The sequence below is a fragment of the Clarias gariepinus genome, chromosome 1 (genome assembly GCF_024256425.1).
Source record: "Clarias gariepinus isolate MV-2021 ecotype Netherlands chromosome 1, CGAR_prim_01v2, whole genome shotgun sequence".
Lineage (NCBI taxonomy): Eukaryota > Metazoa > Chordata > Actinopteri > Siluriformes > Clariidae > Clarias > Clarias gariepinus.
Genome location: NC_071100.1, coordinates 51,881,677 through 51,903,223, shown reverse-complemented (window position 1 = coordinate 51,903,223; position 21,547 = coordinate 51,881,677). Strand labels below are relative to the sequence as shown.

The 21,547-nt window shown below is 42.9% G+C and overlaps 2 protein-coding genes across 2 annotated transcripts; both read right to left on the bottom strand.

Moving 5' to 3' along the window:
• Window positions 1–81: 81 nt before the first annotated feature.
• On the bottom strand, window positions 82–10,870 carry sdr39u1 (short chain dehydrogenase/reductase family 39U, member 1). The gene is made up of 6 exons (XM_053495685.1): window positions 10,713–10,870; window positions 2,201–2,307; window positions 1,953–2,035; window positions 1,707–1,828; window positions 817–969; window positions 82–694 (listed from the first exon to the last, which is right to left on the bottom strand). Exons 1-6 carry the CDS (start codon window positions 10,726–10,728, stop codon window positions 261–263), a joined length of 915 nt encoding a protein of 304 aa, XP_053351660.1. The 5' UTR covers window positions 10,729–10,870; the 3' UTR covers window positions 82–260.
• A 2,250-nt stretch (window positions 10,871–13,120) lies between these two features.
• Window positions 13,121–18,054, bottom strand: ltb4r2b (leukotriene B4 receptor 2b). Its single transcript, XM_053501232.1, has 6 exons — window positions 18,010–18,054; window positions 17,818–17,928; window positions 14,995–15,546; window positions 14,702–14,902; window positions 14,365–14,405; window positions 13,121–14,273 (listed from the first exon to the last, which is right to left on the bottom strand). Exons 2-6 carry the CDS (start codon window positions 17,863–17,865, stop codon window positions 14,006–14,008), a joined length of 1,110 nt encoding a protein of 369 aa, XP_053357207.1. The 5' UTR covers window positions 17,866–17,928; window positions 18,010–18,054; the 3' UTR covers window positions 13,121–14,005.
• Between the last annotated feature and the right edge of the window lie 3,493 nt (window positions 18,055–21,547).

Here is a 21,547-nt window from a genome sequence, read left to right as displayed (position 1 = left end):
AGTTTATACATTTACACAAAAACACAAGTGAGAATATCCACACACACACACACAGTATGAAAAAAACCCCGCACTCAGACCTGATGCTTGTTTACTTTATTCACACGTTAGCGAGCTAACATAACCAGATCTCGTTCCAGTGGAGTACACACACCTGCTACATCATACACTCTGCTAGCATATTAGCAAACAACTTGTTTAACAATCAAGTCAACATGCTAACATGTTAGCGATTCAGAAAGCAGAAACAGGTCACGTATTTACGGCGAGCGTGAGAGAATCTGCCGCAGCGCCGAGGTTAGATCCGGATACTGGAACCGAAATCCCGACTCCAGCGCTCTCCGCGGGACGACCCTCGCACCCTGGGTCAGGATCGCGGCCCTCTCTGGGCCCAGGGCGGCTCTCAGGAGGAACTCAGGGACGGGAAGCGGCGTGGGGCGTCTCAAGGCTCGGCCCAGCTCCCACGTGAACTCGAGGTTGGTGTTCAGAGCCGGAGCGACTCCATTAAACACCGCCGGCCGAGGGGACGCTGGGACGCAGGACGGATCGAGAGAGTGAGCGATGATCCCGGCTAAATCTGACACGTGGATCCAAGGAAAGGGCTGCGACCCCGAACCCAAAGTTCCTCCTAAACCCAGCCAGAACGGAGGGAGCATCTGCTGTATGGCCCCACCCCCGCGACCCAGGACCACTCCTGAGAGGACGACACAACACACAGGGTGTAAAGCGGAGGGGCAGGGGAGGGGCCATACGGGAGACATGGGGTGTGGTATGAGGGGGGGGTGGGGGGTTGGGGGGACGGTCAGTATGGGTCACCTGATCTGATGACGACCTGTCTGGTGTTTTCTGTGGCGTTTCCTGGAAGTCGTCCCACTTCCTCCCACTCCTTCACCAACTGAGACCAAAGGTCAAAGGTCGTCCACTCACTGTCCTCTGTGTACTGAGTCTCTCCATTTGGTCTGTAACATGCTGAGAAACACACACACACACACACACACACCATTTAAACTGCAAACATTCATTTAATACTTGTTTCACAGACAGACAGATTGAGAGAGACAGACAGACTGTGAGAGAGAAAGACAGACTGAGAGAGGGACAGACTGAGAGACAGACAGAAAGACTGAGAGAGAGGGACAGACTGACAGACAGACTGAGAGACAGACAGACAGACTGTGAGAGAGAGGGACAGACTGAGAGACAGATAGACTAAAAGACAGACTGAGAGAGTGAGAGACAGACTGAGAGACAGACAGACTAAAAGACAGACAGAGAGAGTGAGAGACAGACTGAGAGACAGACAGACTGTGAGAGAGAGGGACAGACTGAGAGACAGACAAACTAAAAGACAGACTGAGAGAGTGAGAGACAGACAGACTAAAAGACAGACTGAGAGAGTGAGAGACAGACAGACTAAAAGACAGACTGAGAGACAGACAGACTAAGAGACAGACAGACAGACTGAGAGACAGACTGAGAGACAGACAGACAGACTAAAAGACAGACTGAGAGACAGACAGACAGACTGAGAGACAGACAGACTGTGAGAGAGACTAAAAGACAGACAGACAGACTGAGAGACAGACAGACTAAAAGACAGACTGAGAGACAGACAGACTAAAAGACAGACTGAGAGACAGACAGACTGTGAGAGAGACTAAAAGACAGACAGACAGACAGACTGAGAGACAGACAGACAGACAGACCGAGGCCGGTGATCAGGACCCAGGACTGAGGAGGAGTGTGTGAGGAGGTGATACAGTGTGTTAAGCTCCTGGTGGTGTTTATTCGACTGTTAAACACATCAGCTCTGTAACTTTCACTCCATCTGCACAAGACACACACACACACACACACACACACACACACTGTGGGTTACTCAGCATTTAATACAATCATCTGATAACTCTCATTGTGTGTGTTTGTGTGTGTGTGTGTGTGTGTGTTCAGACCGTCTCAGTGGGTTTAAGATGTTTTCTCCAGCGAGATTCACCACAGCGTCACACACAGGGAGACCAGCTGACTCCAGATCAGCCTGAAAAACCACACACACACACACACACACACACACTTTGTGAAACGTATAGTAAGAGTTTATAAAGTAACTGAATCCAGCCTGAAACACAGAACCTGTAAGTGTTGATGTTTGTAGCTGAGAGATGACTTGTGTGTGTGTGTGTGGACAATTTTATTTACTGACCCAGGTGATCCGACCCACACCAGGGTGCCGTGATATGACCGTGACCTCATGACCTTTAACCTTCAGGAGTCTGATGAGTTCACGGCCAATAAACCCAGACCCTCCGCCTGAAAGAAAACACACACACACACACACACACACACACACACACACACACACACGTACACACAAAGTTACTTTCAGTATTAAACACAGCTCTGATTTCTACTGGATATTTTGGACCATGTGGCATTTAAATGATCTCTCATTACACACACTCAGGAGGTTTTCCTGACACGGTGTGTGTGTGTGTGTGTGTGTGTGTGTGGTTTAATCAGGAATGTGCAGCTCTGTCTCACTAGTTGTTGTCTTTGCCTGGAAGATATAATGTGAGACTTGAGATACAGTGACCTCTGTTGGCCAGGTCGTGTATAACCAGAGATTTCAGGTAAGGAAGTACAAATACTTCGTTACTTTACTTAAGTAGAAGTTTTGGGTATCTATACTTTACTGGAGTATTTATTTTTCAGCCGACTTTTTAATTCTACTCCTTACATTTAAAAAATAGCCTCGTTACTCCTATTTTATTTCATCATTCAAAACACAAACAAACAAAAAAACATCCGGATAAACCGTGCCGTCCGGATGGAGTGAATTTGATTGTGGTTGGATGAGAAGTATAAACACACCATTCCCACACCCTATTGGTTGGGACGCGATCCATCGCACCTGCACATGACGTCACGTCACACACTCCAGCAAGGACGTTTGAATAAAATAGCATTTTCGGTTGATAAGGTTGTGATAAGTAGACGAAGATGTCCGTGATAGAGACTCAAGATTCGAGCGAAATGTCACAACCAAGCACCAGCGAGGAAGGGAACAGCACTAATGTTTATTATAGACGACCACACAGGGGTAATTGTTCCTAAGCCTGCCCTGGGTGCACTAATTTTCCTGTATGTTGCCTCACAGATTCCTGCAGCTGAGCTTGGCTGTACATTTACATTCCAATACAAAAAATACAACAAAAAAACAAGAACAGGTGAGCTTCTTCTGATTGAGCTTTCTTTGTTAGCACAGGGTGAGCCATGACGTGGGGTCGCTGGAGGAGTTCAGCAGTTACGCTATCTTACTTTAGCCATGGTGTATCATGAGCTGTTAGTGCAGTATACAGGCCCGTGGCACAGCCTAAGCTTTTATCCTTAATGCTTTTCCCCCTCACGTTACTTTTACTTTTATACTTTAAGTAGTTTTGAAACCAGTACTTTTACACTTTTACACTTTTACTGGAGTAAAAAGCTTGAGTTGATACTTCAACTTCTAAAGAAGTCTTTTTAAACCCTAGTATCTATACTTCTACTCAAGTAATGAATGTGAATACTTTAGACACCACTGTGCATCACACACACACACACACACACACACACACACACACACACACACACACACCTGATAAATGACACCTTTTATATTCTTTATTATTAGCTTATTAAAGTGACATTGGAGAGGGAGCACTGACCCTGAGGGCCACCAGGGGGCGATGTCGGGTGAGCGGAAGTGAAATTAACAGCCAATCAGCGCGCAGGGGGCGGGGTCTGCCGCAGTGTGGGTAGGAAACTAAATGCGGTGTGTAGAATCTGACCTGCAGTGTGTGTGTGTGAGAGAGAGAGAGAGAGAGCTAAACAAAAAAAAAAAAAGCTAAACAACCTGAGAACACACTGAACAGAGGGAGGAAGGAAAAAAAAGAAAAAAGAAAAAGAAAAATTGACAATTTTACCCAAAGAACCTAAGAATTCACTAATAGAGACACAAAACACAGAGCAGCTGTAGGACATCAACTAAAGAATAAGAAAAACAAGAGGAAACTGAAGAAAAGCACTTTATTAAAATATAAATAAAAGAAATCTATTTCAAAAAGGCAGGTAGGAACTGATATTATTATTTTCAACCTGCTAATATAAATATCCCCTAGCTGCTAGCATCACAGCTAAGAGTGACAGTTACAGAGTGACAGTTACAGAGTGACAGTTACAGATGGCTATTTTTGAAAAATCTGAGGAGTGGAGTTTTAACACACTTGCTATCAGCTACCCAGATGACATAACTACTGAAAATGCCAAGAAAAAATACAAAGCTAAGATTTTGAGAGACTTTCCTGAAACTCTTAGAGCTGATTTTATGATATTAAATGATAAAATAATGAAAGCAGACCTGCTGTTCTACACAGAGCAACCGAATGCCTGGCACACGGCCCTCCTCTCAGCCAATAAAGGCTTGAAGATGGCTGGAAACAAAGCTATGAGACAACTGTACATTGACACCACTCCCAAATTTAACATCAACCTGTATAACAATGGCACTATAATGATTCAGGGACCAGAATCCAGCCTGGCAAAGTTTCAAACTGAATTTAATGAGCTAAAAGCTTTAGCTGAGAAAGAAAAAAACAAAATCCTAACAGAAGCCCATCCCAGCTCAGAGACTTGCCCCCCTCCTCCCCCTGATCCTTCTGCATGTGACCCTCCCCTGCAGCCATCCTCACACACACAGCCCAATCTCCACTCCTCACACTCCCCAAACCCCCCTCACACACCCCGATCTGCAGTGTCTATACAACGCATACAAGAGTGTCTCTCCCTCTTAGAGATGGAGATCATGGAGTTCAAGGAGAGTAAACTACAAGACAGTGAAACAATCCAACAAATGAGAGAGGAGACACAACAGCTTAAAGAACAGACTCAGACCAGAATAGGACAACTGGAAAAAAACATGGACAAGCTCCAAAAAGACAACAAATTCCTCAGAGAGGAGATGTGTACACTTAAGGACAAACTAGAACAAAAAGAGTCTTTGATTATAAATCTTAAACAGCAGCTCAACACCTTAACTGAGATATCCGAACAGTCCCACATTCATGTCAAGAACACCCACACCACCACTGACCCCCAGCCTACACACAACCTACTAGCCACCCAACAAATCAACCAGATCAGTCAGTTAGCTGCCCCACTGACTGGCCAGTTAGCCATCCTACCATGCAGCCAATTATCCGCCCCATCAACTAGCCAGTTAGCCGCCCCATCAACTAGCCAGTTAGCCGCCCCATCAACTAGCCAGTTAGCCGCCCCATCAACTAGCCAGTTAGCCGCCCCATTAACTAGCCAGTTAGCCGCCCCATTAACTAGCCAGTTAGCCGCCCCACCGACCAGCCAGTTAGCCATTCCACCATGCAGCCAATTATCCACTCCACTGATTAACCAATTAGCCGCCCCATTAACTGGCCAATTAGCCACCCCATCGACTAGCCAGTTAGCTGCCCCATCAACCAGTCAAATAGCCACCCAACAGACCAACCAGTTAACAAACCCCCCAACCAGAGAGTTAACCACCCAACCAACCAACCAACCCTCAATCCAGCCCACCAACCATTCACAACACCCCAAGACTGCAATTCTCATAGATTCCAATGGCAAATTTTTAAATCACAGAAAGCTGTTCCCCACACACAGAGTCGCAAAGTTCTGGTGTCCCACCACTGATAGTGCACTCAGGCTACTCTGCCAATCCAAACTTCAAACGCCCCAAAATATAGTGATTCACACTGGCACAAATGATTTGCACTCCAAAGGAGAGAAAGTAGCAGACTTAATGAAAAAGATAACTGAAAAAGCTCACATGGTGTTTCCACAAACCAATATAATCATCTCAACAGTTTTACCCAGAAGAGACTACTCCTGGAAGTTCATCAAAAAAATCAATGAAAATATAACCAAAAAATGCTCCATCATCCCCAACACCACCATTGCACAGCATCCAACCATAACAGATGAACACCTATTTGACCATGTGCACCTACACCAGGACGGAATCAGACTCTTCGCCAAAAATCTAAAGGATGCTGCACTCAAGAGAGACCAAAACAATCCGAAGTTCAGCAGGCCAAAAAACTCCCAAAGTCGAAGACCACCTACTAACAACCACACACCCGACCAACCACCTGAACATAGAAGACATATGACCTACAGCACACACCATTTGAAAGCCCAACACAACAGAACCATCGTCAACAACTCAAAGTCCATCAAATTTTACACTAGCAAAGCACAGACTGCAAGAACCGAATCCAGACCAACACAGAGGCAGGATCCCTGCTTCAGAAACACCCTGTGGCAGAAGGCAACTTATAATGAAGCTCAACCTCTTCCACCCTTGCAGCACCTCTCATATGCTGATATAGTTCAAGGTAAAACACACCCAAACTCAACAGAAATTGGAGAGGTGCGACAACTACTCCAACTAATTTGTAAAATACTTGTATAAGCACTGGAGGGTATCTCTAATACAAGTAAATCCTCTATATACATGTTTATTAGTAATGTCGTTCCAGAATTATATACAAATTTTAAATATTTTAATTCTTCTATTTCGTCTCTACTATCACTAACTTAGTTTAAAAGAAAAAAAAAAAAAATGAAATCACTCTCTATAAGTTCATGGAATGTTCAGGGTTTATGTTCTTCCATTTTGGGAACTAAAACCCTAAATGCAGACTTTTTAAAAAACGCACACCATGACATTTTGATATTGTTGGAGACATGGTGCCGTTCGGACGCGGAGACTCACTGTCCCTCAGGCTACCGAGAAATTATACTACCATCCTTTAAAAGAGCCAACATAAAACATGGCAGAGACTCTGGTGGAGTTATAATTTGGTATAAAGATGATCTTACACCTTACCTGTCTGTTGTAAAAAGAGAGCTCACACATATTTGGCTTCAGCTCAGACGAGGTGTAGTGAACAATGAGAAGAGTCTGTTTATCTGTGCAGTCTATACTCCACCTGCAGAGTCCCCTTACTACAGTCAAGACTTTTTCCACAACCTCCACACAGAAACATGCCATTTCCAGGCTCAGGGAAATGTACTACTGTGTGGAGACTTTAACGCCAGGACAGGTTTGGTAAGTGACACCGCGGATCTTCACCAAAAAGAGAATATATTTAACACACTTCCCAATTTAACCCCTACAACAAAAGAAAGAGTCAACCCAGATCCTGTAGTAAATAAGAACGGTAAGGAGTTGGTGCAGCTCTGTCGAGGCCTGGGCCTGTACATACTTAACGGTAGGATCCCAGGAGACTCCTTAGGTCGGTTCACCTACTGCTCAGCTCTCGGGTCGAGTGTAGTCGACTACGCTCTCACTGACATGGACCCCTCCTGTATAAGTGCCTTCACTGTCAGACCACAGCTACCCCTATCAGACCACTGCCAAATTAATGTCTTCCTTAAAAGAATCCAGCAACAAATTAACACAAAAGAAAACTACAAACTACTGAACCTTAATCAGGGCTATAAATGGAGTCCTAACAGTGTGTCTGAACTTTCTAACGCAATGAGTTCTACAGAGGTTACTAATCTCATTAACACCTTCCTAACAACCGAGTTCCAACTCAATCAAACCAGTGTAAACCTCGCAGTAGAGCAAATAAATAAAATTTACCACATATCAGCAACTAAAGCTAATCTGTGTAAAACAAACAAACACCATAAACAAAAATCCAACACTGAAAAATGGTTTGATGAGGAATGTGAATCTGCAAGAAAACAGCTCAGACAGCTGTCCAACCAAAAACACAAACTACCACAAAACACTGAACTCAGAGAAAAATACTGTGAAACACTAAAGAACTATAAACAGATACTTTATAAGAAAAAACAACAGCACTACCATCAGATACTAAGAGAAATTGAGGAATCCATCAATGAAAACGAGTTCTGGAAAAAATGGAACAGCTTGAACCCGACACACACGCAGGACCCATCGATAAAAGATCCAAAAATATGGACAACCTATTTTGAATCACTTTTTAAAGAAATCTCCCCACAAAATCTTACAACAAATCAAAAAGTCATCCAAAATATACTAGAAAATTTAGAAACCATCATAAAAAATAACCAAAACCCGCTTGATTACCAAATTACACTAGACGAATTGACTGACGCACTGAAAAACCTTAAAGACAGGAAGGCATGTGGTCCAGACAGCATCAGGACAGAGATGCTTAAACACAGCACTCCTGTAGTAAAGAGTGCTGTGTTGAGGCTCTTCAACCTGGTTCTTCAAGCTGGCTGTTTTCCTGACACATGGAATCGGGGGCTTATATCCCCAATACATAAGAGTGGAGATAAATTAGACCCTAACAACTACCGGGGCATCTGTGTGAGCAGTAATCTGGGGAAGGTGTTTTGCTGCATCATCAACGCCCGGATCCAGACCTTCCTTACCGAACACAGCGTCCTGAGTAAGAGTCAGATCGGCTTTCTACCAAACCATCGCACCACTGATCATATTCACACCCTACACACCCTAATCAACCAACATGTTCACCAAAAAAGCAATAAGAAAATTTTTGCATGTTTTGTAGACTTTAAAAAAGCATTTGATTCGATTTGGCACACAGGATTATTTTATCAGGTTTTAAAAAGTGGTGTTGGGGGTAAAGTATATGACATCATCAAGTCCATCTATTTGAACAACAAATGCAGCATAAAACTCGACAACAAAAGGACAGAATACTTCACTCAAGGGCGCGGGGTGAGACAAGGCTGCAGCTTGAGTCCAACTCTGTTTAATATTTACATTAATGAGTTAGCAATGCTACTGGAACAATCTGCAGCTCCTGGACTCACCCTAAACAATACGGAAGTCAAATTTCTGCTCTACGCAGACGACCTGGTGCTGCTGTCTCCTACTGAACACGGCTTGCAGCAGCATCTGGACCTGCTGGAGCGGTACTGTCAGAACTGGGCCCTGACAGTCAATCTGACAAAAACCAAAATTATCATCTTCCAAAAAAAGGCCAGATCTCAGGAGAACAGACACATGTTTACTCTGGGAAACACCACCCTAGAGCATGCGTTACACTATGACTACCTGGGACTGAAACTCAGCGCCTCCGGAGGCTTTGATCTGGGAGTGAATGCACTGAAAGAAAAAGCACGAAGAGCTCTATATGCAATTAAGAAAAGATTCTACAAAACACACATCCCAATTAGAATCTGGTGTAAAATCTTTGATAGCGTCATCGCGCCTATTGCGCTGTACGGATGTGAGGTTTGGGGTCCACTCAGTAAACATGACTACACTCGCTGGGACAAACATCCCACAGAGTCCCTACATGCAGAATTCTGTAGAAATCTCCTCAAAGTTCAGAGAAAAACACCAATTAACGCATGTAGGGCAGAATTAGGTCGATTCCCGCTGATTATAGCCATCCAAAAAAGGGCAGTAAAATTCTATGAACATCTAAAATTGAGTAATGAAAACAGCCTGCAGTACGAAGCACTGAGAACCCAAGAGCTCGGCCCTAAACCCAGTCCCCTCTGTCAGCTGGTCCTGAGACTCACTAACACACTAACCCCTAACACACTGCAGTCTCAGAGCAGCACTGCTCACCACAGTCTCATCAGAATCAGACAAATAACTGATCAGATGAGGAGAGAGTATCTGGAGCACTGGGACAGTCAAACCCAAACCCAGTCCAGACTACACTGCTATCGGGCCCTAAAGAGAGAATATGAATTGGCAGAGTATCTCTTCACCGTCAGAGATATAAAGCAGAGACAGATCCTGAGCAGATACAGGCTGAGTGAGCACCGTCTGGCTGTGGAGACGGGCAGACACAGGAGAACCTGGCTGCCCAGAGAACAGCGACTATGTGCTCAGTGTACGAGCGGTGAGGTCGAGACGGAGATGCACTTCCTTCTTTACTGCCAAAAATATCAACATATAAGGAACACCTTCACTGAGATCATCACGCACAAAATCCCAAATTATTCTAAATTAACAGAAGATGAAAAAATGAGAATAATTTTAGGAGAAGGCCGCACTGCTACCCTCGCTGCAAAATTTATATCCAAGTGTGAGAGCCTGAGAGACAGTGAGGCACAGCGTAACCTGAATGTTCCTAACTAACTAAAAATAATAAAAATAAAATAAGGGTGATAATGATTGTATATCACTAATGTTTAAATAGTTGTTGTTATTGTTGTTAATATTGATGTTATATATTTTTATTATTATTATTATATATATGTATATATGTAATTTTAATTATTTATTTATTGTTTTTTTTTTGGGGGGGGGGAGGGCTATTTTGTTTATGTCTAACTAATATGATATTCTTTCATATCTAATATGTTTATAATGCATAGGTTTATAAATTCAGATTAATGTAATTAATGTTCTATAATCGCTTTGGCAACAATGTAATACTTCTGTTAACATTCATGCCAATAAAGCTCTTCTGAACTGAACTGAACTGAACTGAGTGAGTGTGTGTGAGAGAGAGAGTGAGTGTGTGTGAGAGAGAGAGTGTGTGTGTGTGTGTGTGTGTGAGAGAGAGAGGGAGAGTGTGTGTGTGTGTGTGTGTGTGTGTGTGAGTTAATACGCGCTGACACACAGCGGGACGATGTGACATTTAAACCCGGATTTCTCGGAGTGTTTATGCAGTAAATGAGTGTGAACTCACCGATCAGCACCCGCATTCCGGCAGAGGAACTGATCCTCCTCGAGTCGCTTTAAACACTCGGTGTGTGTGTGTGTGTGTGTGTGTGCCGAGGAGATCCGACGGTTCAGTCCCAGTGAACCTCCTGGGGACCCGGAAGCGCTGTGACGTGGCATGTCACGTGACCGTACACCACCGGAGCCGCCATGTTGATGAGGGTTGAGAGGACAGTGTAGTGTCCTGTGTATAGTGTCCTGTGTATAGTGTCCTGTGTGCAGTGTCCTGTGTGGACAGTGTCCTGTGTGGACAGTGTCCTGTGTGCAGTGTCCTGTGTATAGTGTCCTGTGTGCGGTGTCCTGTGTGCGGTGTCCTGTGTATAGTGTCCTGTGTGTAGTGTCCTGTGTGCAGTGTCCTGTGTATAGTGTCCTGTGGGCAGTGTCCTCTACTCATTAAACTCCCTCAGTCTGATCATTTACTAATCATATTTATTTACATGTATAAGTGGAGAATAAAGTCATTTCTGTAATAAATGATTGTGGATAAACCAGCGTTATGGACGTGTCCGAGTCAGCACCGTACACACACTTCTACATGGAACCTTCAAAATAGTAATTCTGAATAAACTAAGGATAAAATGATTAAACCAGTGATTGTTGCTGATGTGTTGCTGGCGGTGTTCTGCTCATTCCCTCTTTGTAGTTTTCCTCATGTTTGTCTTCATCGTCTTTGTGCTTTGTGATTTCACACCTGCTGTCTTAGTATCTCCCCAAATAAAATAAATTACAGACCGATTTCAAACCTTCCCTTTATATCAAAAATATTAGAAAAGGTAGTATCAGCTCAGATATGCACATTCTTACAGGAAAACAACTATCAGGTTTCAGGCCCCATCATAGTACAGAAACTGCACTAGTTAAAATTGCGAACGACTTGTTTTTAGCTTCGGACCAAGGCTGCATCTCAATACTAGTCTTACTTGATCTTAGTGCTGCATTCAACACTGTAGATCATAATATTCTTATAGATCGCTTACAAAATCACATAGGTATTCAGGGACAGGCATTAAAATGGTTTAGATCATACCTGTCTGATTGATACCATTTTGTAGATCTAAATGAAGAACTGTCTGATGTAATGCCAGTGGAATATGGGGTCCCACAAGGGTCAGTTTAAGGACATCTGCTGTTCTCAATATACATGCTTCCCTGGGTAACATCATTAGAAGACATGGGATTAGTTTCCATTGTTATGCTGATGATACCCAATTATATATCCCAACAAAACCAGACAAAATACCTAAATTGTCTAGATTAACCGAGTGTGTCCAGGACATAAAAGATTGGATGACCGATAACTTTCTTTTACTAAACTCAGACAAGACAGAGATATTGCTCATCGGCCCAAAAACCAGCACACAACAGCTTTCACAATTCAGCCTGCGTTTAGAAGGATGTACTGTTACTACCAGCTCAACAGTAAAAGACCTGGGCGTGATGTTAGACAGTAACTTGTCCTTTGAAAATCATATTTCCAATATCACAAAAACAGCCTTTTTCCATCTTAGAAATATCGCCAAACTTAGGAGTATCTTATCCGTATCTGATGCAGAAAAGCTAGTTCATGCATTCATGACCTCCAGACTGGACTATTGTAATGCATTACTAGGTGGTTGTCCTGCATCCTCAATAAACAAGCTACAGTTAGTCCAAAATGCAGCCGCCAGGGTTCTCACTAGATCCAGAAAATATGATCATATAACCCCAATATTATCATCCCTGCACTGGCTACCTGTTCAGTTTAGAATTAATTACAGAATAGTACTACTTACATACAAGGCTTTAAATGGTTAAGCTCCCACATACCTAACCAGTCTTCTGATACGCTATAATCCACCACGCTCCTTAAGATCACAAAACTCCGGACTTCTGGTAATTCCCAGAATTTTTAAATCTACAAAAGGGGGCAGGGCATTTTCATATTTAGCTCCAAAACTTTGGAATAGCCTTCCAGACAGTGTTCGGGGCTCAGACACAGTTTCCCAGTTTAAAAGTAGACTCAAGACGCATCTCTTTAATCTGGCATACGCATAACTCATTCCATAACGTCATGCTTCAGTACATCTATCCTGAATGGCAACTACGCTAATTCTCTCCATCTGTTCTTTACCCATCCCGAGGAGATTGTACCAGCTTCAGTAGATAAAGGCCAACCCTGTGAGGATCCTGAGGCATCCAGAGAAGGACCAGCTGGATTCTGCTTTATGATGGTTGGAGCTACACATCCTGCTCCCAGTGATCCAGACCTCATCAGAGACATTTCATTCATCATTCATTCATCTATCTCATTATTATCTAGACACATTTTTCTCACACATACACACTTAAATAAATTTTCTTTTTTTAAATATATATTTCTTTAATTTTGAAGCTGCTTTGAGACAATGACCACTGTTAAAAGCACTATATGAATAAAATTGAATTGAATTAACACACACCACGTGTTTCCTGTCAGCTTGACCATGTAACTGGTTTCAGCCAATAGGAAAGTGTCTGTAAGGACAAAACCTTTATTCAGTCTTAAATAAACACAGGAACATTTCCGCTGTGCTTGTATTTATTTAAGGTGTTTCTCCAGGTGTTCGACTCTAACCCTCATCTCAACACCTCAAAAACAGAGTTTCACACTAAAAGTATTAAATATACAGTTTATATATAAATCTAAACCCCAGACTGTGGGTGGAGTCAGAACCACTTCAGACCATAAGAACTGGTGATTGTAATATGCCTACCTAGCTCAGGTACTTATGTGTAACGTTATGGCATAATATAAATTTATTATTAATATAATACAATAAATGTTTACATTAAAAAATCACTCTTGTCTCTAGCCATGGACAAAGAAACTGTTGTTTGTACCAGACTGCAAATGTTTATTTCTGTTGTAGTTTTGGGCATTTCAGCGTGGGGCTCTATGGGAATTGACTCGCTCTTGGTCATTTAAGGAACTGCACGCTTTGGCACCTCTATATTAGCTTCAAGGTCACCGCTTGCTTCAGACTTGGTGCAAAGGGGAGGAGCAGACCAAAAACAAACAGGTGGTTGATAAGTGTGATTTTGGGCGGATCGTACAGGGCTGTGTCCTCATTGGCCAGGTGGTTGTGGGCAGGTCTTATATGGCTGTGTCCTAATTGGCTAGCTGGGTCTTATAGGGCTGTGCCCTGTGTCCATTTTTTACTGATTTTCTGATTGCACCAAAAATAGGCTTCAGTATTTCTTGTATACGTAGATGTAGATGACGTCTGTGTGTCATGCTGTCAGTCAGATTTGGTCTTCCCTGTTTGCATGCGAGTCACAGTTCTTCAGGCCGAGCACTGCCGCTCCTGCTCTGCTTATTTTACGTTGAATTTGGAGCGTTCCGTTGGTGATCTCGAGCGCCGTGCCCTCAAACAACCGGGCCATGAAGGACATACCATCTACGCGAATGTACGAGCGCCCTGCTAGCGCATACAGCACCGGGTTAGCACAGCTGCTAATGAAGGCCAGAGAAGAGGCGGCGGCTCGATAAGAGCGTGAAAAATTGTTCAACCTGTGTGAAGAAAACAAGCCCAGGGGTTACGCCGTCAGTCATGTGACTTATCGTTAGCATCAGTAATGTAATGAGGTTACAGAATACGTACGTTTGGAGTTGAGAATGCGCTGGTGCACACGCAGACACCACCTGGAAGGAAATACAGAATAATTCAGGATTTCTGTATTTAACACACAACAACATGGTCTAATTTTTGTAACCGTTAACCACGGTTGTACTTTGGAGCCGCTACACCAGCCATGTGGGTTATGGGGTAGACCACTCTGAGAATCCCATAAGCCTGTTAGTGAAGTTATTAAGAGTGTCTGTGTAAGATTGTTAGTAATAATAAGGGTTTAATGTTGAATAGCTTCTCATCACACAACTGTGCTGATGCTCCACATTAAAGTGATGTTCCGATAAAAGTCGATGTGGATGTTCCTCACCTGCATGATGTTGATGATGTGGTACGGGATCCAGAACACAGCGAAGGTGATGATGATGGAGAGGATGAGCTTCTCACTGCGCACTCTCCTCTTAAACCGTGTCTGTCGCAGGCGGAGGAGGATACACACATAACTGCTGACGATGATTGCGTACGGGAGCAGGAACCCCACCACCGTCTCCATGCAGAAGTGGATCACCACCTGTTTGTGGAAAACAACATAGTAAGTAATGTTGTTTGTTATAGTGTATAGTGCGTAGCGTGATTGACGTGTAGACGGTGAGATATACGTACATATTTGGGATCTGTGTGCTTGTGAGAGCACACCACCTGGCTGCAGAGCTTCTCTTCCACGTCCCTGAATATGAAAGCAGGGATGGCGAGCGTGAAGACCAGCACCCAGAGCATGGTGAGGACGCTCAGCACGTTTCTCCTGCGCTTGAAGAGGTGAGCATCTTGTGGTCGCAGCACGGTCACCAGCCGGTGCACGCTCATGAGTGTGATGAGCATGATGGAGGCATACATGTTGGTGTTGCACAGGTAGAAAAGCAACTTGCACATGAAGCGTCCAAACACCCACGACTGCTTGGCCAGGTATACGATGAAGAATATGGTGAGGCACATGATGGCACCGTCGGCACACGCCAGGTTTAGGATGATCAGCGTGGTGACTGAGCGCTGACGGGCGCGTGCCAGGATGCTCCATATGATGAAGAGGTTTCCTGGGACACCCAGGAGGAAGACGATGGCAAGGACGAAGGTACCGATAAAGAAAGAGACTGTGGAGTCTGATGGGACTTTATCAGAAGGTGAAGAGCTTGTGGAATTCAGAGTCAGTGGAGATACCTGTGGAGAGAAGAAGCAAAGTGCGCATGGTTTAACCTCATTCAGTACTTTATCAGGTACCTCACTCGATCAATCATCTTTTATACCGCTTTATCCTGTATACAGGGTCGGGGCGGCGTACACCTGGGACAGGGTTCCAATCCATTGCAGGGCACACACATGCACACGCACTCACACACTCATTTCAGGTACCATTTGCAAGGCCAAAAACATCCCTTATCCCTTATTGATGTCCAGGACATCAATTCAATTCAATAAAATTTTATTTGTATAGCGCTTTTAACAATTGGCATTGTCCCAAAGCAGCTTTACACAATCAAAAGAATTATTTAAGTTTGTATGGAATGTAAATGTGTATGAATCAAAATGGTCAGATAGTCCCGGATGAACAAGCCGAGGACGACAGTGGCAAGGAAAAACTCCCTGAGATGGTAATAGGAAGAAACCTTGAGAGAAACCAGACTCAACAGGGAACTCATCCTCATCTGGGTGAAACAGAAAGCAGTAAATGATCTGCATTCATACTGTGTGTTAGTTGGCAGGCAGTTCAGCATACAGCAGTTGATGTTAATTGATGTTAATATGGAGTCCAGGTAGTTATTAAAAACTCAGGTAGACTTGTAGACAGGTAGACATCACCTGACCATCAAAGAGAAACCGCAGACTAAAGAACATTTAGACCTCTTTGAATTCATTTCATGTATCGGGTTTTATAGGATCAGAGCCCTGATGTCCTCCTTCCATCCCACACACACACACACACACACACACAAATACACACACTGGGTTCCTTCACATTTTTGGCAGGCATGAATGTAAAAAAACACTTTTATTTGCTCCTGAATAATCATCTTTAATTACGGACATTATGTCCTGAACAGTTGCGTTAGAGGATGTGTGTGTGTGTGTGTGTGTGTGTGTGTGTGTGAGAGAGAGAGAGAGAGAGAGAGAGAGTATTTAGGTGGGTAATCATTGATGCTTGGCGAGTCAGAACCTGCCGTTCCTCCACGCTGAGCTCATTTCCTCCTGACTGAGTGACTGTGTGGAACTTAGCAGTGAGAAGAAAACACACCTGCGAGAGAACGGTTCTAGGAACCCGCATGAACACCAAAATCTGTGGATGTGGATGAATGTGTAATCTTGTAAAGCAGTGTAGAATTTGCTTCTGTCCTCCACACATCCTCCTGTATACTTTAAATCATCTCTCGGACACTTAAAGCTCCATATACAGCGTCAATCTCATGTTAATTTTTTGCTTTGGTGCCATTTTTTAACAGGACCCAAGTCTGCACCTGGCCACAGGTATGGAGGGGCGATTGCGTAAAAGAGCATCTGGCATAAACATGCCAGTGTGGCTAATACTCCTGTGTGTCAGATGATTACTCCCAGTGATGCCCAGACTTTCTTTGGACTGTGGGAGGAAAACGCAGCACCAGGATGAGAACATGAAAACTCCACACACACACACCGACCCCGAGGAGGGAATCGGACCCTGGACCCTGGAGGTGTGAGGCCACAGTGTTAACCACTACTACACCGTGCCATCAGTGTAGAACAAACTACCTCATCATCACTGGAGATGGGCATAAAGTACCTCTCGTCAGGACATTCATGCCATATAAAACCTCACATATGGCAATGTCCTGGCGAGAGGTACTTTTTCGAGGTTTGGGTGGCTGTAGTTCTGCCTGAACTACAACCACCCAATTCCCAAAAACATGAACTACTACCAACCAAATCACAACCACCTGAACTACAACTACCTGAACCCCAAGGACCTGTAGTCTAACCACCCAACTACCTGAACCACAATTATCAGATCTATAATTACTCAACCACCTGAACTACAACCACCCAAACCTCAACCACCTGAGCCCAGAAACCTGAACTACATTCAGCCAAATCCCAAATGCGTAAACTACAACCTTCTGAACTGCATTAACCTGAACCCCAACCATCCAAACCCCAACAAAATGAATTACCAGCCGAAATTCCAACCACCAGAACCCCAACCAAGTGAACTACAACCACCCAAAACTCCAACTACCTGAACCCCTAAACCCTTTTTTAACCAGTGCAGCTACTAATCTGTCTGTAATTGTCTGTAATTAATAATCGTACCTATTATACCGTCAGTAAGATCGTGTAATATATACATTTCCACTAATAGTTTCACTGTTGAAACAAACTTATACACATGACTTGAAAACACACCAGAGATACAGAGTTATGAAGAAATGGACAGAGGACGATAAATAACCCATAACTCACACATGTGTGTGGATCAGACGATCCACTGTGGTCCTGGGGCCATGACATTTTGTTCCAATCTGCACACGCTGATATCGAAGAAAGAAGTAAAATCCCACTTGATGTAAAGTCCTTCAACAGGAAAACCAAGATAAAATCAGTTTCAGGAAAGATCTGTCTCACATTTTCATCTTCTCTATTTAACTGTCTTACCTTCTGACATCTCTCTCTTCTACTGTCACTTCTTGTCTCTTCTATCTGTTCCCTCTAGTCTAAAGAAGCTTCTCTCTGGTTTGTCTTGTTGCTTTTATTTAGAGAAAGGATTTATATCGCACAGGCCACAACATGTCCAGAGAGAGAGAGAGAGAGATAGAGAGAAAACTTTTTTAAACTTCCCTTAAAACTTCCCTTAAAAATGACATTTACATTTTGAATGCTAATAATAAATTGTATTATTTTTTATAATGCTTTTAATGCTTTATAATGTTATTCACTGTTTCCTATAAACTTCCGTTTTATGAGGAAGAAATAAACAGTTAAACTCAGGATGAATGAGCAGAAAAAGTTTGGCAAAAAAGTACTGAGCTCAGAAGAAGAGCCAATCGCTAGAGAGAGAATTAATGAGGGCAGGAAACACATTCCAAATAAGAAAAGTGGAAATTAAGAAGGATCTAAGTGGACCAATGGTTTAGTATACTTTATTGGGATTTTGTTTTTATTCTGGAGCTAAATCTTGAGTTCAGGTGGTTAATTAAAATATACTCTCGACCAACATCTCACCTTAAACCATGATCACATGACCCTGCATTGGAAATGAACCCTCTGATCGCTCTAACCACTAAGCATCACTTAATATAAGAAACTCGCTCCCTGGTATAACGATCACACGCGCTCTTTAAAACAGACCGCTCGGAAATTAGAACGTAAATGGCGTCAAACTAAACTGTTAGTATTTCAAATAGCATGGAAGGAGAGCATCCTGAACTATAGAAAAGCTCTTAGTGTAGCTAGATCAACATATCTCTCCACTCTTATAGAAAATAACAAAAATAATCCTAGATTTTTATTTAATGCTGTAGCCAAATTAACCAGAAACAAGACCACTGCAGAAATCTCCACAACAACATCATGCAATAGTGAGGACTTCATGAACTTTTTTAATAATAAAATTGTAAATATTAGGCATAAAATTGAGGTTTTGAAACCGAACAATGTAATTGATGCAGATGTTAATCTAGCCATGTCAGATCAGAACCTAGAATACTTTACTCCCCTTGAAGAGAATGAACTAATTTCACTCATCTTTTCTGAAAATTCATCAACCTGTATATTAGATCCTGTACCGACACATTTTCTTAAACAGATAGTACCAGCAATAACAGAACCCCTGTTGAGAATAATTAATTCCTCATTCAGCATTGGTTATGTTCCAAAATCTTTTAAATTAGCAGTTATCAAACCAATAATTAAGAAACCTGGCCTCGACCCCTGTCAGCTGTCCAGTTACAGACCAATATCAAACCTCCCCTTTATCTCTAAGATTCTGGAAAAGATAGTAGCGGAGCAGCTATGCTCATATCTACATAGAAATGGCATACATGAACTGTATCAGTCAGGATTTAGGCCTCATCACAGTACAGAGACAGCGCTCGTTAAAGTAGTAAATGACCTCCTATTGGCCTCTGATCAGGGTTGTGCAACTATGCTTGTATTACTTGACCTCAGTGCAGCTTTTGACACCATTGATCATAGTATTCTTCTTCACAGATTAGAAAATGTAGTAGGAATTAAGGGTACAGCCCTCTCCTGGCTCAGATCCTATCTGACCCATCGTTATCAGTATGTAGACTTAAATGGTGATTATTCTGCATGTTCTCTAGTGAAGTTTGGCGTTCCGCAGGGTTCAGTTTTAGGTCCACTGCTTTTTTCCCTTTACATGCTTCCTCTGGGCAACATAATCCGTAAGCATGGTATTAGTTTTAATTATTATGCTAACGACACACAGTTAAATGTCTCAGCAAAACCTGATAAGATAAACCAGCTTACTAAAGGACATAAGAAATTGGATGCTAATTAACTTCCTTCTGCTTAATCCGGATAAGACAAAAGTTCTAGTCATAGGACCGCATACAGCTAGGAGTAAAATTTTAGATCACACTGTAACTTTAGATGGCCTTTCTGTTCCATCAAGTGCAACAGTAAAAGACCTTGGTGTGATTATAGATTCCAGCCTTTCATTTGAAGTTCATGTTGATAATCTTACCAGGATAGCATTCTTTCACCTCAGAAATATTGCCAAGATAAGAAATATATTGTCGCTAAACGATGCAGAAAAACTAGTTCATGCTTTTATCACCTCTAGGTTGGACTATTGTAATGCCTTACTGTCTGGTTGTTCAGCTAGATGCATAAATAAGCTTCAGCTAGTCCAGAATGCAGCAGCGAGTCCTCATTAGAACCAGAAGATATGAGCACATCACCTCTATCTTATTTTCACTTCATTGGCTCCCTGTGAAATTTCGCATTGATTTTAAAATACTACTCTTGACATATAAAGCATTAAATGGTCTCGCGCCGCAGTACCTGAGCGAACAGCTAGTGTCTTACGATCCGCCACGCCTACTTCGATTAAAGGATGCAGGCTGCTTGTCAGTACCGCGTATTATGAAAAATACAGCTGGGGGCAGAGCTTTTTCTTACAAAGCCCCAAAATTATGGAATAGTCTTCCAAATAGTGTTTAGGACTCAGACACAGTCTCAGTGTTTAAGTCCAGGCTAAAAACCTATTTATTTAATCAAGCATTTTTATAAATAGATTAGCCTTAGGTAAAGGAGCAGATCTGGGGGACTCATGGACGTAGAGTATTATGGTGAACTGGTATGTTTAGATGCTGTCTTCCTCACTCTCATTGATCACTCAGGTTTGTTGACGGTGAGGTGATTGTTTGCTTTACATCTCAGTTCCCCCTCATGTTTGTGTTTCCTTCTGGCTCCTCCCTTTTAGTGATGATGTCATAGTTAGTCATGCCGGAGTCTCTGCTTGCACTCTACAGTTAATATACATTCACATTATACATTGTGTGACTGTGACCAGACCTAACTGCCATCTCTTCTCTTCTTCTTTTTCTCCCCCTCTTTCTCTTTCCTCTCGTCCCCTGTCTCCCCCTCTCTCTCCTTCCCTCTCTCTGTCGAGCTACACATGTTGTTCCCAAGCTGCCAGTGATCCAGACTCCCTCTGCCCTCCGGACCTGTCTGACCCATCCTGGTGCCCCGCTTCTGGTTGAAGATCTCGTCACATGGATGCCCTGTGTGTCTCTCTGGGATGCGTCTGGTGTCTGGAGATGATTCTCTCTACCTAGAAAATGGTTCTGGCCTCGACTGGTGTTGGCAACTGTTTCTCTGGGGACTTGACAGTTCGTTAGTTCCTACAAGTTCCTACAAGTCTACCTGAGTCTTCTATAACTACCTGGACTCCATATTAACATCAATTAACATCAGCTATTATAGCTGAACTGCCTGCCACCTCACACACTGTATAATTTTCTGCTTTCTGTTTCACCCAAATGAGGATGGGTTCCCTGTTGAGTCTGGTTCCTTTCAAGGTTTCTTCCTATTACCATCTCAGGGAGTTTTTTCTTGCCACTGTCGCCCTCGTTTACCAGGGACAAACTGACCATTTTGATTCATAAAAATTCACATTTCATACAAACTTAAATAATTTTTTTGATTGTGTAAAGCTGCTTTGCGGCAA

Bases quoted from the DNA above. Each gene is read 5' to 3' on its own strand.
- ltb4r2b (XM_053501232.1), bottom strand. From the start codon at position 17,865: ATGTCATGGCCCCAGGACCACAGTGGATCGTCTGATCCACACACATGT. The intron at 14,903-14,994 runs GTACGTATATCT...TTCCACAAACAG, and splicing joins AGCACACAGATCCCAAATAT to GTGGTGATCCACTTCTGCAT. The intron at 14,274-14,364 runs GTACGTATTCTG...TTCTTCACACAG, and splicing joins GCGCATTCTCAACTCCAAAC to GTTGAACAATTTTTCACGCT.
- sdr39u1 (XM_053495685.1), bottom strand. The intron at 970-1,706 runs GTCTGTCTGTCT...TGTGTTTCTCAG, and splicing joins GGTCCTGATCACCGGCCTCG to CATGTTACAGACCAAATGGA. The intron at 695-816 runs GTGACCCATACT...TCGTCCTCTCAG, and splicing joins ACAGGTCGTCATCAGATCAG to GAGTGGTCCTGGGTCGCGGG.